Source organism: Thunnus albacares, chromosome 14 (genome assembly GCF_914725855.1).
Source record: "Thunnus albacares chromosome 14, fThuAlb1.1, whole genome shotgun sequence".
Lineage (NCBI taxonomy): Eukaryota > Metazoa > Chordata > Actinopteri > Scombriformes > Scombridae > Thunnus > Thunnus albacares.
Window position 1 is genome coordinate 30,731,954 of NC_058119.1, and position 14,020 is coordinate 30,745,973.

The 14,020-nt window shown below is 45.3% G+C and overlaps 1 protein-coding gene across 4 annotated transcripts in view; it reads left to right on the forward strand.

The window, feature by feature from the left end:
- The window catches only part of ubr2 (ubiquitin protein ligase E3 component n-recognin 2), a 32,274-nt gene that overhangs the window by 12,330 nt on the left and 5,924 nt on the right, over positions 1 to 14,020 (forward strand). For 3 of the 4 annotated variants that reach the window (XM_044372126.1, XM_044372125.1, XM_044372129.1), the window contains 21 exons: positions 648 to 811; positions 926 to 1,025; positions 1,260 to 1,388; positions 2,361 to 2,544; positions 3,598 to 3,659; positions 3,793 to 3,903; positions 3,993 to 4,058; positions 5,843 to 5,959; positions 6,097 to 6,160; positions 6,457 to 6,581; positions 7,010 to 7,062; positions 7,824 to 7,926; positions 8,025 to 8,073; positions 8,600 to 8,754; positions 9,873 to 9,975; positions 10,491 to 10,600; positions 11,303 to 11,386; positions 11,491 to 11,672; positions 11,794 to 12,002; positions 12,094 to 12,187; positions 12,699 to 12,860. In XM_044372126.1, the coding sequence (XP_044228061.1) occupies positions 648 to 811; positions 926 to 1,025; positions 1,260 to 1,388; positions 2,361 to 2,544; positions 3,598 to 3,659; positions 3,793 to 3,903; positions 3,993 to 4,058; positions 5,843 to 5,959; positions 6,097 to 6,160; positions 6,457 to 6,581; positions 7,010 to 7,062; positions 7,824 to 7,926; positions 8,025 to 8,073; positions 8,600 to 8,754; positions 9,873 to 9,975; positions 10,491 to 10,600; positions 11,303 to 11,386; positions 11,491 to 11,672; positions 11,794 to 12,002; positions 12,094 to 12,187; positions 12,699 to 12,860 (2,426 nt within the window). Of the gene's footprint in view, positions 1 to 647; positions 812 to 925; positions 1,026 to 1,259; positions 1,389 to 2,360; positions 2,545 to 3,597; positions 3,660 to 3,792; positions 3,904 to 3,992; positions 4,059 to 5,842; positions 5,960 to 6,096; positions 6,161 to 6,456; positions 6,582 to 7,009; positions 7,063 to 7,823; positions 7,927 to 8,024; positions 8,074 to 8,599; positions 8,755 to 9,872; positions 9,976 to 10,490; positions 10,601 to 11,302; positions 11,387 to 11,490; positions 11,673 to 11,793; positions 12,003 to 12,093; positions 12,188 to 12,698; positions 12,861 to 13,976; positions 13,997 to 14,020 lie in introns of all 4 variants that reach the window. The other variant, XM_044372127.1, reaches the window with a different exon arrangement.

Consider the following 14,020-nt stretch of genomic DNA (forward strand, 5'->3'; position numbering starts at 1 on the left):
GGCTGCTGTTCATACAGAGACAGACCCTGTAGAGACAAACAGAACTCTTCCTCATGTAGCTACAGCTGGCAAGAATAAAGTATTTCCACCTTTTTACACATCTGGCCAGTGTGTCTCAACCCTCCAGAGGTGGTTTGATGTAGGCCTGGATGATATATCAAGTTAATTAGACGGGTCTCATACAGGCTGAAAATGACTGCACAATGAGCTGAGCTCTGTTTGTGTTTGTCAACGAGGTATCATCACATTCATGTTCATCAACAGATTAAAATCATGAATTAACTCAGAGCTTTAAACAGTCAGATGTCTTCAATGCTTCTTTTTTTTTCCTGCAGATAAACAGTCATGTCTGTTAATTGATGCTGTTACTGTGACATCATCAGGCGATATCATACAACTGTTTCTACTGGTTGACAAGAACTAACGGGTTGAGTTTACTGGTCCTGGTTAGTCCTCGTCACCCTATCACAGGCTGACCACTAACACGGACCAGTATACTGATCTATGATGTGTAAAATCAGTGAAATATCCCTTTAATTCAACCGGTCTGATCTTCAGAGGATTTTGGATTTGTGTGTGTGTGTGTGTGTGTGTGTGTGTGTGTGTGTGTGTGTGTGTGTGTGTGTGTGTGTGTGTGTGTGTGTCAGGCCCGGATGCTGATGGTGGAGGAGAACCTGATGACCACCATCATCAGGACGTTTGTGGATCACCTCCGTCACAGAGACCTGCAGGGACGCTTCCAGTTCGACCGCTACACCGCCCAGCAGGCCTTCAAGTTCGGACGAGTCCAGAGCCTTATTGGAGACCTTAAGTAACCGTCATAACCATTATATACCAGTAACACTAGTTATATACAATTATATACAAGTTATAAACCAGTTATATATCAGTTATACACCAGTGAAACCAGTTTGTTTGTGTTCAGGTACGTCCTCATCAGTCGTCCCTGTGAGTGGAGCGATGAGCTCAGAGAGAAGTTCCTGGAAGGTCTGGATTCATTTCTGGAGCTGCTCAAGTGCATGCAGGTAACACAGAGATACACCTGACACCTGTACAGGTAGACTCTGTCTGTCTCTCTCTGAACCTGTGTGTGTGTCTCTGAACCTGTCTGTCTCTCTCTGAACCTGTCTGTGTGTCTCTGAACCTGTCTGTGTGTCTCTGAACCTGTCTGTCTCTTTCTGAACCTGTCTGTGTGTCTCTGAACCTGTCTGTCTCTCTCTGAACCTGTCTGTCTCTCTCTGAACCTGTCTGTGTGTCAGGGCATGGACCCGGTGGTGAGACAGGTGGGACAGCACATAGAGATGGAGCCTGAGTGGGAGGCAGCGTTCACTCTGCAGATGAAACTGACCCACATCATCTCCATGATCCAGGAGTGGTGCTCAACTGATGTGAGACAACATACAACATACATGACAACATACATGTGACCTGTCTGTGTGTCACATATGAGTCCAGACTGCACAGACAGCTTCTAGTTCTTCTACTTTCCAGCTGGTTGGTCGCACCTAAAAGTGGCTCAATGTTCAATTTCCAGAACACAGAACAGTATTTTACTTTTGAGCCACTGTTTCCTGCCTGCTAGAGAGTCACATCTTCAACACTCTACTGTACAAATAACCTATCAGGGCCACTTCTGGTGGTCATGTGACTGTCACCTTGCTTGTGTTTACTGTAGCGTGTTGAGAGTTTAAGCTAGCTGCTGGCTGACAGAATCTATCCCTCGTGTTTTTCTCACAATGAACTCCTAATCACACGCTATCATGTAGAAGTTAAAGTTGCTGTTGGAACGTTTAAAGCTGCTGCACTGCAGAAGAATACAAGCTGATGTTGTTCAGACGTAATCTACCTCAAACATAAACATGAAACTATTATCTGAAACTATTATCTGATGCTAATGTTGAGCTGGAAGTTTATTTAATAAAGGTTATAAATGGAACTCACGTATAGTATTTTCTTTTCTATAGAACTTTGAGTCCTCATGGTTCTCATGTTCAGAAAATACATTAAACATTTGAGCTGAACCAGTTGTTTCTGTGATCTGCAGGATGCTTTTTATCCAAGGAAGTCATTACATATGACTCTTCATTGGTAGTAATTTTTTAAAAATTGCTATTATTTTTTTTGTCAATTCCTGCAATTTTACTGCAATAACAGCACATAAAACATCGCAAATTGAATTGCAGTTTTTGAGAAAAACTGCTGCAAAATTAAACATTTTTGGTTGCAATAATCACAAAAAACTCTGAAATCCTGGATACATGTTATAATATGTGTAGAGTTTAGGTTATATTACATTTATATTTATAATACTATAATCACATTGACCTCACTGACAGTACCTGTGTGTGTTTGTGTGTCAGGAGCGTGTGCTGATCGACGCCTACAGGAGGTGTCTGAGTGCGCTCAGTCACTGTCATAGTGGCCTTCCAGACGGTGAGCAGCCAATCAGCTTGAGTCTGGCCGGTCACTGCGTGGAGACCTTCAGGTACCAGGTGTCTCAGGACAAAGTGTCCATACACCTGCCGGTCTGCAGACTGCTGGCAGGTAACTACACACACTAATACACACACACTCCATGTACACACACACTCTCCATATACACACACTCTCCATGTACACACACACTCTCCATGTAAACACACTCTCCATGTACACACACACTCTCCATGTACACACACACTCTCCATGTAAACACACTCTCCATGTGTTGCACCACAGCAGACAGAATGAATCTAATGTGTTTCTATTCAATTTGTGCACAAAACATGGAAAAAAGTGTAAATATTTTTAAAAACTGTTGTGGTTTAAAAGTAGTTGTGTGGATAAAAAGCAAGTGTGACTTTAAAACTGATCCAGGTGTAGTTGTGCTGGTTTCGTTCGACAGGCTGACAGCAGTCAGGTGGATTTAAAAGGTTAAATACAGACAATCCATAATAATAATAAAGGTGAAACTGGAAAATGGACTTTTAAGTTTGTGTCGTTGATCAAAATGTGGATTCAGAATTAAAACAGAGGCACAGTCCAGCTGATGAATGGATCTTTTGTTTTGGTCGCTGAGTGTTTATTTGCAGATTTGATCACTTTCCTGAACAGGAAGTTAATTTACATCCAACAGTTTTTAAAAACAGAGTGGAAAATACCAGAAATTTAAAAGAAAGAGTTTCCTGTTGTCTGAGGTGTAACAGCAGCTCAAATGTAAACAGACTGAGTGAATTAACATGAATCATGTGACTTAAATGTGCTGAAAACATCAGATCTGTGTGGAGCGATGATGATGAGGAGACTGTAACCTTCCTCACATCGATACATGAAACTAACAGAAACGTCATATTTCCATCACGTTTTCCATCGTTTGAACTTTGACTCTTTTAATGACGTCGTCTCTTCTTCTGCAACGGTTTAATGGCAGCGACTGGAGAATTAGCGCCACCAGCTGTTTATCTGCTAATAGTCACATGACAGCAGTGGATGGAAATAAACATTTTCTTTGAATCTGTTCAAGTTTGAGCTGCGAGTGGATGAAACTTATTGATCCTGTCTGCTGATTGGTTACTGCGGGCTCAGACACTAACTGATCCTCCTCCCGTCCTCCCTCAGGTCTCCATGTTCTCCTCAGCAGGACAGAAGTTGCGTCTCGTTTCCCTGAACAGCTGCCACTGGTCAGTAACGACTCAGCTGAGTGGGGGGTCGGGGCCTTTTTCTATATAATCAATCACACAGTCGTCTGATCGCTTCCACCTTCTGATCAATACATCAGTGATAACGTGTTAAAGCGTGTTTGTGTGTCCTCAGGGTGAACTCAGTCCCCCCCTCCTGATCGAACTACCTCTGCGCTGCCTGGTGCTCTGTGCCCAGGTGCATGCTGGGATGTGGAGGAGGAACGGCTTCTCTCTGATCAATCAGGTGAGCTCACAAGTGATTGTCAATACTTTGATTAGTGAGAGTGAAGGATTCCCTCCACGCTGATGCACCAGTTTCTGTTTCTGTTTCAGATCTATTATTACCACAACGTCAAGTGCAGAGTGGAGATGTTCGACAAAGACATCATCATGCTGCAGGTAGAGCCGGACTCTACTGACACTACTGACACAACCGGACTCTACTGACACTACTGACACAACCGGACTCTACTGACACTACTGACACAACCGGACTCTACTGACACTACTGACACAACCGGACTCTACTGACACTACTGACACAACCGGACTCTACTGACACAACCGGACTCTACTGACTCTACTGACACAACCGGACTCTACTGACACTACTGACACAACCGGACTCTACTGACACTACTGACACAACCGGACTCTACTGACTCTACTGACACAACCGGACTCTACTGACTCTACTGACACAACCGGACTCTACTGACACAACCGGACTCTACTGACACAACCGGACTCTACTGACTCTACTGACACAACCGGACTCTACTGACTCTACTGACACAACCGGACTCTACTGACACTACTGACACAACCGGACTCTACTGACTCTACTGACTCTACTGACTCTACTGACACAACCGGACTCTACTGACTCTACTGACACAACCGGACTCTACTGACACAACCGGACTCTACTGACACAACCGGACTCTACTGACTCTACTGACACAACCGGACTCTACTGACACTACTGACACAACCGGACTCTACTGACTCTACTGACACAACCGGACTCTACTGACTCTACTGACACAACCGGACTCTACTGACACAACCGGACTCTACTGACTCTACTGACACAACCGGACTCTACTGACTCTACTGACACAACCGGACTCTACTGACTCTACTGACACAACCGGACTCTACTGACTCTACTGACACAACCGGACTCTACTGACTCTACTGACACAACCGGACTCTACTGACACAACCGGACTCTACTGACTCTACTGACACAACCGGACTCTACTGACACTACTGACACAACCGGACTCTACTGACACTACTGACACAACCGGACTCTACTGACACAACCGGACTCTACTGACTCTACTGACACAACCGGACTCTACTGACACTACTGACACAACCGGACTCTACTGACACTACTGACACAACCGGACTCTACTGACTCTACTGACACAACCGGACTCTACTGACTCTACTGACACAACCGGACTCTACTGACACAACCGGACTCTACTGACACAACCGGACTCTACTGACTCTACTGACACAACCGGACTCTACTGACTCTACTGACACAACCGGACTCTACTGACACTACTGACACAACCGGACTCTACTGACTCTACTGACTCTACTGACTCTACTGACACAACCGGACTCTACTGACTCTACTGACACAACCGGACTCTACTGACACAACCGGACTCTACTGACACAACCGGACTCTACTGACTCTACTGACACAACCGGACTCTACTGACACTACTGACACAACCGGACTCTACTGACTCTACTGACACAACCGGACTCTACTGACTCTACTGACACAACCGGACTCTACTGACACAACCGGACTCTACTGACTCTACTGACACAACCGGACTCTACTGACTCTACTGACACAACCGGACTCTACTGACACTACTGACACAACCGGACTCTACTGACTCTACTGACTCTACTGACTCTACTGACACAACCGGACTCTACTGACACTGTCAGACTCTACTGACACTGTCAGACTCTACTGACACAACCAGACTCTACTGACACTGTCAGACTCTATTGACAGCCAGACTACAGACTCTACTGACTCTACTACCAGATTCTACCTGTAGTCTGTCACATGGTAGATGTAGTCTGGTTTCAGGTGTGTTAACTCTCTTTAAGTCTTTCTGTTGTGTGTTTTCTTGCAGGCCGGAGCGTCCATGATGGATCCAAACCACTTCCTGATGATCGTTCTCAGTCGATTTGAACTTTTCCACATTTTCAGCTCCGCAGACTGCAGGAAAAGATACAGAGAGGCTAACAAGGTCAGTACTGACTCTACTGACTCTGTAACAGACTGCAGGAAAAGATACAGAGAGGCTAACAAGGTCAGTACTGACTCTACTGACACTCTACTGAGTTTACTGACCACCTGTCTGTCTCTCACCTGTCTGTGTGACAGGACGTGGTCCAGCAGAACAACACTCTGATCGAGGAGATGCTTCACCTCATCATCATGGTCGTCGGTGAGTCCGTCTGTGCTGCGTCATCTTTATTTAAAAAGAAAGGTTTATTATTTTTAGTTCTGCACAGCAGAACCTGTAAACTGCATATCTATGTCACCACAAACAGAGAAGTCAGGTTACGTATGTAATCACAGAACATGTTTACCTGCAGTGTAGTCACCTGGTTACTGTCAGAGAGTCAAACAGTGCAGCTACACACACACCTACGTGCTTAATAAGCTGTTGGGTTAAGTCTGTGTTTGTGTGTGTGTGTATTTGTGTGTGTGTGTGTGTGTGTGTGTGTGTGTGTGTCTCAGGTGAGCGGTACGTGGCTGGCGTCGGCCAGGTGGAGCCCTTCGATGAGGTCAGAAGAGAAATCATCCACCAGCTGTCAATCAGACCAATGGCTCACAGCGAGCTGGTGAAGGCTCTGCCCGAGAACGTGAGACACCTACCTGTCTGTCTGTTTACCTGTCTGTCTGTTTACCTGTCTGTCTGTTTACCTGTCTGTCTGTTTACCTGTCTGTGTGTTTACCTGTCTGTCTGTGTGTTTACCTGTCTGTCTGTGTGTTTACCTGTCTGTCTGAGTGTTTACCTGTCTGTCTGTGTGTTTACCTGTCTGTCTGTCTGTTTACCTGTCTGTCTGTGTGTTTACCTGTCTGTCTGTCTGTTTACCTGTCTGTCTGAGTGTTTACCTGTCTGTCTGAGTGTTTACCTGTCTGTCTGTCTGTTTACCTGTCTGTCTGAGTGTTTACCTGTCTGTCTGAGTGTTTACCTGTCTGTCTGTCTGTTTACCTGTCTGTCTGTGTGTTTACCTGTCTGTCTGACTTCTCCTCCTCTTCAGACAGTTGATCTGTTTCTTCTCTTCAGGGTAATAAGGAGACGGGTCTGGAGCGAGTCATCGACAGCGTTGCTTCATTCAAGTCAGTCTGTTTTCTTCAACACTTCCACCTTAAATACAAACATCAGTCCACCTTAAATACAAACATCAGTCCACCTTAAATACAAACATCAGTCCACCTTAAATACGAAACACTCAGTCCACCTTAAATACAAACATCAGTCCACCTTAAATACAAACATCAGTCCACTCTAAATACAAACATCAGTCCACCTTAAATACGAAACACTCAGTCCACCTTAAATACAAACATCAGTCCACCTTAAATACAAACATCAGTCCACCTTAAATACGAAACACTCAGTCCACCTTAAATACAAACATCAGTCCACCTTAAATACGAAACACTCAGTCCACCTTAAATGCAACACTCAGTCCACCTTAAATAGGAAACACTCAGTCCACCTTAAATATGCAACACTCAGTCCACCTTAAATACGCAACACTCAGTCCACCTTAAATAGGCAACACTCAGTCCACTTTAAATAGGAAACACTCAGTCCACCTTAAATAGGAAACACTCAGTCCACCTTAAATAGGAAACACTCAGTCCACCTTAAATATGCAACACTCAGTCCACCTTAAATAGGAAACACTCAGTCCACCTTAAATAGGAAACACTCAGTCCACCTTAAATACGCAACACTCAGTCCACCTTAAATAGGAAACACTCAGTCCACCTTAAATAGGAAACACTCAGTCCACCTTAAATACGCAACACTCAGTCCACCTTAAATATGCAACACTCAGTCCACCTTAAACCTCCTCCACCTGTATTTGCAGGAAGCCGGGTGTGACAGGTCGAGGTCTGTATGAGTTGCGTCCGGAGTGGAACAAACACTTCAACCTGTACTTCCATCACTACAGCAGAGCCGACCAGTCCAAGGTAAACACCGATCGGGCTATTGACGGGTTATTGATCAGTGATGATATGTGCTGTGTTGTCATGGTAACAGTGCGTGATATGTTTGTGTGTGTGTGCAGGCGGAGGAGGCTCAGAGGAAGCTGAGAAGACAGAACGGAGAGGACACAGGTAAACACACCTGTCTGTCTCACATGTATACAAACATCAACACACCTGAGTGTCCGTATCACACCTGTAGACTAATCAGCTGATCAGGTCAACACATCAAACATCAACACACCTGAGTGTCTGTCTCACACCTGTAGACTAATCAGCTGATCAGGTCAACACATCAAACATCAACAACCAAAAAAGAATGAAAGAATTAAATTTTCTTTGACTTTAAGGATTGAAAACAGCACAAAGATGTGTTTCCTCACCTGCGTAGAAGCTCTGCAGAAATATGAGAAGTGAAACAACTAAACTTCTGAAAGTAAAACACGTCAATAAACTAAAATCAAACCACAACATCTAAATCTCTGAATAAACTACAAATCATACAGTCGTTTGTTTTCTTTAATCATAACTTTTCTGTGGGAAGTTTTTAATCCATCTTTCAAGTTCTGGTTTTGATCACTGGACAGTCTGGACCAAATGTGAAACTTGACCTGTGTGTGTGTGTGTGTGTGTGTGTGTGTGTGTGTGTGTTGACCAGCCCTGCCGCCCCCAGTGCCCCCCCCTCTCTGTCCTCTGTTCGGCAGCCTGGTGAACCTGCTGCAGTGTGACGTGCTGCTGGCTGTGGAGGGAGCCGTGCTGCAGTGGGCTGTGGAGCCCAGCGGTGGAGGCTGGACAGAGTCCATGCTGCAGAGGGTGAGAGACACACACACACGCACGCACGCACGCACGCACACACACACGCACACACACACAGTTACTGAACTCTCATTGTTTCTCTCACTGATGTCTGCAGGAAAAGACACGAGGAATCAAGGAATGAGACGTCCTTTTCTTGTACAGGCCGTTCACACATACACACTCAAACAGTCTTCTACTGCTAGTCGGATAGTTTCAGAAACGTCACCTTTCCAGCGCTGGATCGGTGTTTGGTCATTTCTGTAACTTTTCCACTTCACGCTGTGATTGTTCAGCTGTGTGGAGGTGAGAGAGGAGTCGGGGTCTGTTTCTGTTTTTCATGTGAACAACTGAGAGAAAACACTCTGTCGTCCCCGTATTTAAACAACATCACATCTCCCCTCCCTCTCAGTGACAGCCGACTTTTCACCCCAAATATCCAACGCGGCCGTTCTGAACGACGGCGGTCAGACAGCACGTCGTACGAACTGTTTCTGATCAAGTATAAACCGAACCTTAACTCCAGCTCAACTCTTGTGAAAACACTTCAAACAAAACAGGAAAAAGCCAGTCATGACGGTGCAAAGCTTCCTGATTCAATATGATATCACGACGATCAGGACGTGAAAACAATGTGTGGAAACGCATCACCCCGAAATTAATTAGTTCTTTATGCGTCAGTATAACGGCAACGAGAAAAACTAACTGACCAATCAGAGAGCTGAGAGCTGTTTTCACTGTTAAACATGTAACTCACAAGCTTGAGGCTGATGGGAGACGAGAGGAAGCTGCTACTCGTGAGTCTGTATGTGTGAACATGATGTGAGAGTGCAGTCTCTACAGAAGTCTGCAGACGTCATGTGGTACAAAAAATATACTTGAGCGAACGGATCAATAAAGTACAAACATGCAGGACTGATGTCTCTTATATCACAACTTAAACATTGAACTCAGATTGACCCACAGGGGGCGCCACAGTTCTCTGATGAGGAAATAACATGTAAATAGTTCATGTATGACGTTTGGATGTGTGTGTGTGTGTGTGTGTGTGTGTGTGTGTGTGTGTGTGTGTGTGTGTGTGTGTGCGTGTGTGTGTGTGTGTGTGTGTGTGTGTGTGTGTGTGTGTGTGTGTACAGGTGCTCCACCTGGTGGGCATGGCTCTGCTGGAGGAGCAGCAGCAGCTGGAGAACAGCAGCGGATACGATGACGTCACTTTCAACTACACCTGCAAGATCACACGTCAGTACTCACACACACACACACACACACACACACACACACACACACACACACACACACACACACACACACACACACTAGTAGAATATGTTGAGAATAACATGTTTACTACATGCAGCAGCAGTCATTTGTGAACAGACACAAGTCACACAGTGACCTTTGAGTGCTCTCAGTGGCTTTATTACTTTTTATAATCTCATATTTATTTATTTATAAATGTATCTTACAATATTTATTCTGTTTCATGTCTCACATTTGTGCACATTTGTATTTTATCATTGCCTTTCATTGTTGTCTTCTGTTGGTGCCTTTTACCACTGATGTCATTGTGCCTTTCACTTGTACAGCACTACATACATATATATACATAAACTGAAGACGTGACCGTCATTGAACTTCACAGTTCAGTGAAGTAACGGACACAAATTCACAGACAATCAATCAATCAAACAGGAGACAGACTGTAACCAGGTGCAGGATCAGTGAAGTGTGTGTGTGTGTGTGTGTGTGTTCAGGTCCAGGTGAAGCTCCCAGTACTTCAGGAAGTGTTCTGGCTCTGCTGGAGAGTCTGCAGAACGCTCCTCACCTGGAGGTCCACAAAGACATGATCACCTGGATCCTCAAGGTACGACGGCGACTCAAACGTTTACCTCCATAACATTAAACTAACTATTATTATAACAGTCCAAAATATTCCATTTATTATCATGTATGACACAGGAAAACAAATCATCACATTTAAGAAGCTGAAGCCATTTTTGCTTAAAAAGATTACTTTTTTATGATTTGATTATCAAAATAATTAACTATCTGTTGATCAAGTAATCAACTCATTAGTAACGTTGTGTGTGTTGTCATGACAGTTTGTTGTTTGAGTGACAAAAAAATCACTCAAAGGTGTTTTGGCTCAAAGGTCGTCTCTGCCTCTAAACTCACATTTTATTTTTATTTTAGTGTTTTAGACAAAAATATGAGTTTTAATCAAATTTTAATCAACAAAAACTAAAGATGTTTTTATTCTATTTATATTTTCTGATCATCATGTAAAACATTTTGTCATAGATCTCGTTTTTTAAGGATATTTTTAATTTAGTTTTTGTTTTGACATAAAGTTTATCAGCTAATCTGCTGTCAGAACATTTTGTTGCAGCTGATGTTCCTCGTGGCGTCCTGCAGGGCGCCGTTCTGGGCGCCGCACAGTTTTCATTCACATCCTGAAGTGAAAGTTTCGGTTTCTTCCTCTTGAGTCACCTGACAGTTTCTCTGTGTCACTGATCAACACTGAGATGTTCATATGTTGATGTAGAAGTTTGTTTTGTTTGTGCAGATGGTGGCAAACATCAAAACAATAAGAGAACGTTCGTCTTCCACCTCCAGCGTCACCATCAGCCAGGGACAAGGACTGGAGGAGGTACGACACACACACACAAACACCTGAACAACTAACCGACCTGCTTCACCTCCACCTGACTCAGTTTTAATTGAAATTGACGGGTGGTGCTGTCTCCCCTGCAGACGGTGCGGGACAAAGACAAGGCGGAGAGGAAGAGGAAGGCGGAGATGGCTCGACTCAGGAGGGAGAAGATCATGGCTCAGATGTCTGAGATGCAGAAACATTTCATCAACGAGAACAAAGAACTTTTCCAACAGAGTCTGGAGGAGCTGGAGGCGTCGACATCTGCCGCTGCAGAGCACAGGTACACCTGACTACACCTGTTTGCACCTGTTTATATTTGCATCTGCAGAACACAGGTGATGAAGCTCGCAGTGCTCTCATCCACTGACAGGAAAACTCTCCCCCCCCTCTCTCCTTCCCAGTCCTCCCAGCTTGGAGGTGTCCAGTTTCTCACAGGTGTGTGTTGGTCCCAGGAGGTTGGGCGGAGCCGAGCGCCGTCAGCTGGTGACCTGCATCCTGTGCCAGGAGGAGCAGGAGGTCAAAGGTCACGGCAGGGCCATGGTGTTGGCAGCGTTTGTCCAGAGATCAACCGTTTTGTCCAAAAACCGCCGCCGCGCTCTGCCCAACGCAGGTGAGCCGAGCTTCACTCCGACATCAGCAGGACAGTAATGAGTCAGTGTTGACCGTTGTAGATTGATGGATGTGTGAATGTGTGTTTTCAGAGTGTCATGACCCTCTGTTCATGCACCCCGACCTGTCACTGGGTATCCACACCGCCAGCTGTGGACACATCATGCACGCCACCTGCTGGCAGAGGTAAGACACTGCAGCTGCAGCTCACACAGGGCTCAAAATAGGAAATAAAATGATCACTTTACACTTAGAATGAGTGGAAAAAACTGCTTTCTCCCTCCCGAGGACTCACAACACTGTTGAACTCTCCCTTTGAAAGTTATATTTTATTACATCAGAAAAAATACATTTCGTTCCAAAAGTGGCTTTAAGTACAGAGACATCTTATATGAAAAGAGATGCACGTTTGTTAGTAACACTAACAGCAGATGTTTACATCTGCAACCAGAATCAGAGCTGCACTTCCTCTAATGTCCACTAGTTGCTGCTGTGAACATGGCTGGTCCTTCTGAGTCTTGGTGTGGTGGTTTCCCAAGTCTTTGGAGATCACTGATCTTCATCTGCGCGCGTGTGTGTGTGTGTGTGTGTGTGCGTGCGTGCGTGCGTGTGTGTGTGTGTACGCGTGTGTGTGTGTGTGTGTGTGTGCGTGCGTGCGTGTGTGTGTGTGTGTGTACGCGTGTGTGTGTGTGTTCAGGTACTTTGAGGCTGTACAGCTGAAGGAGCAGAGACGTCAGCAGCGTCTGCGAGGTCACACCAGCTACGACGTGGAGAACGGAGAGTTCCTGTGTCCGCTCTGCGAGTGTCTGAGCAACACTGTCATCCCTCTGCTGCCACACACACATTCACCTGACCACAGGTACACATTCACCTGATCACAGGTACACACACCTGACCACAGGTACACATTCACCTGATCACAGGTACACATTCACCTGACTACAGGTACACATTCACCTGACCACAGGTACACATTCACCTGATCACAGGTACACATTCACCTGACCACAGGTACACATTCACCTGATCACAGGTACACACACCTGATCACAGGTACACATTCACCTGACTACAGGTACACATTCACCTGACCACAGGTACACATTCACCTGATCACAGGTACACACACCTGACCACAGGTACACATTCACCTGACTACAGGTACACATTCACCTGATCACAGGTACACATTCACCTGACTACAGGTACACATTCACCTGACCACAGGTACACATTCACCTGATCACAGGTACACATTCACCTGATCACAGGTACACACACCTGACCACAGGTACACACACCTGATCACAGGTACACATTCACCTGATCACAGGTACACATTCACCTGACCACAGGTACACATTCACCTGACTACAGGTACACATTCACCTGATCACAGGTACACACACCTGATCACAGGTACACATTCACCTGACTACAGGTACACATTCACCTGACCACAGGTACACATTCACCTGATCACAGGTACACACACCTGACCACAGGTACACATTCACCTGACTACAGGTACACATTCACCTGATCACAGGTACACATTCACCTGATCACAGGTACACACACCTGACCACAGGTACACATTCACCTGACTACAGGTACACATTCACCTGATCACAGGTACACATTCACCTGATCACAGGTACACATTCACCTGATCACAGGTACACACACCTGACCACAGGTACACACACCTGATCACAGGTACACATTCACCTGACCACAGGTACACATTCACCTGATCACAGGTACACACACCTGACCACAGGTACACATTCACCTGATCACAGGTACACATTCACCTGATCACAGGTACACACACCTGACCACAGGTACACATTCACCTGATCACAGGTACACATTCACCTGATCACAGGTACACACACCTGACCACAGGTACACACACCTGACCACAGGTACACACACCTGATCACAGGTACACATTCACCTGATCACAAGTACACATTCACCTGATCACAGGTACACATTCACCTGAGGAATATT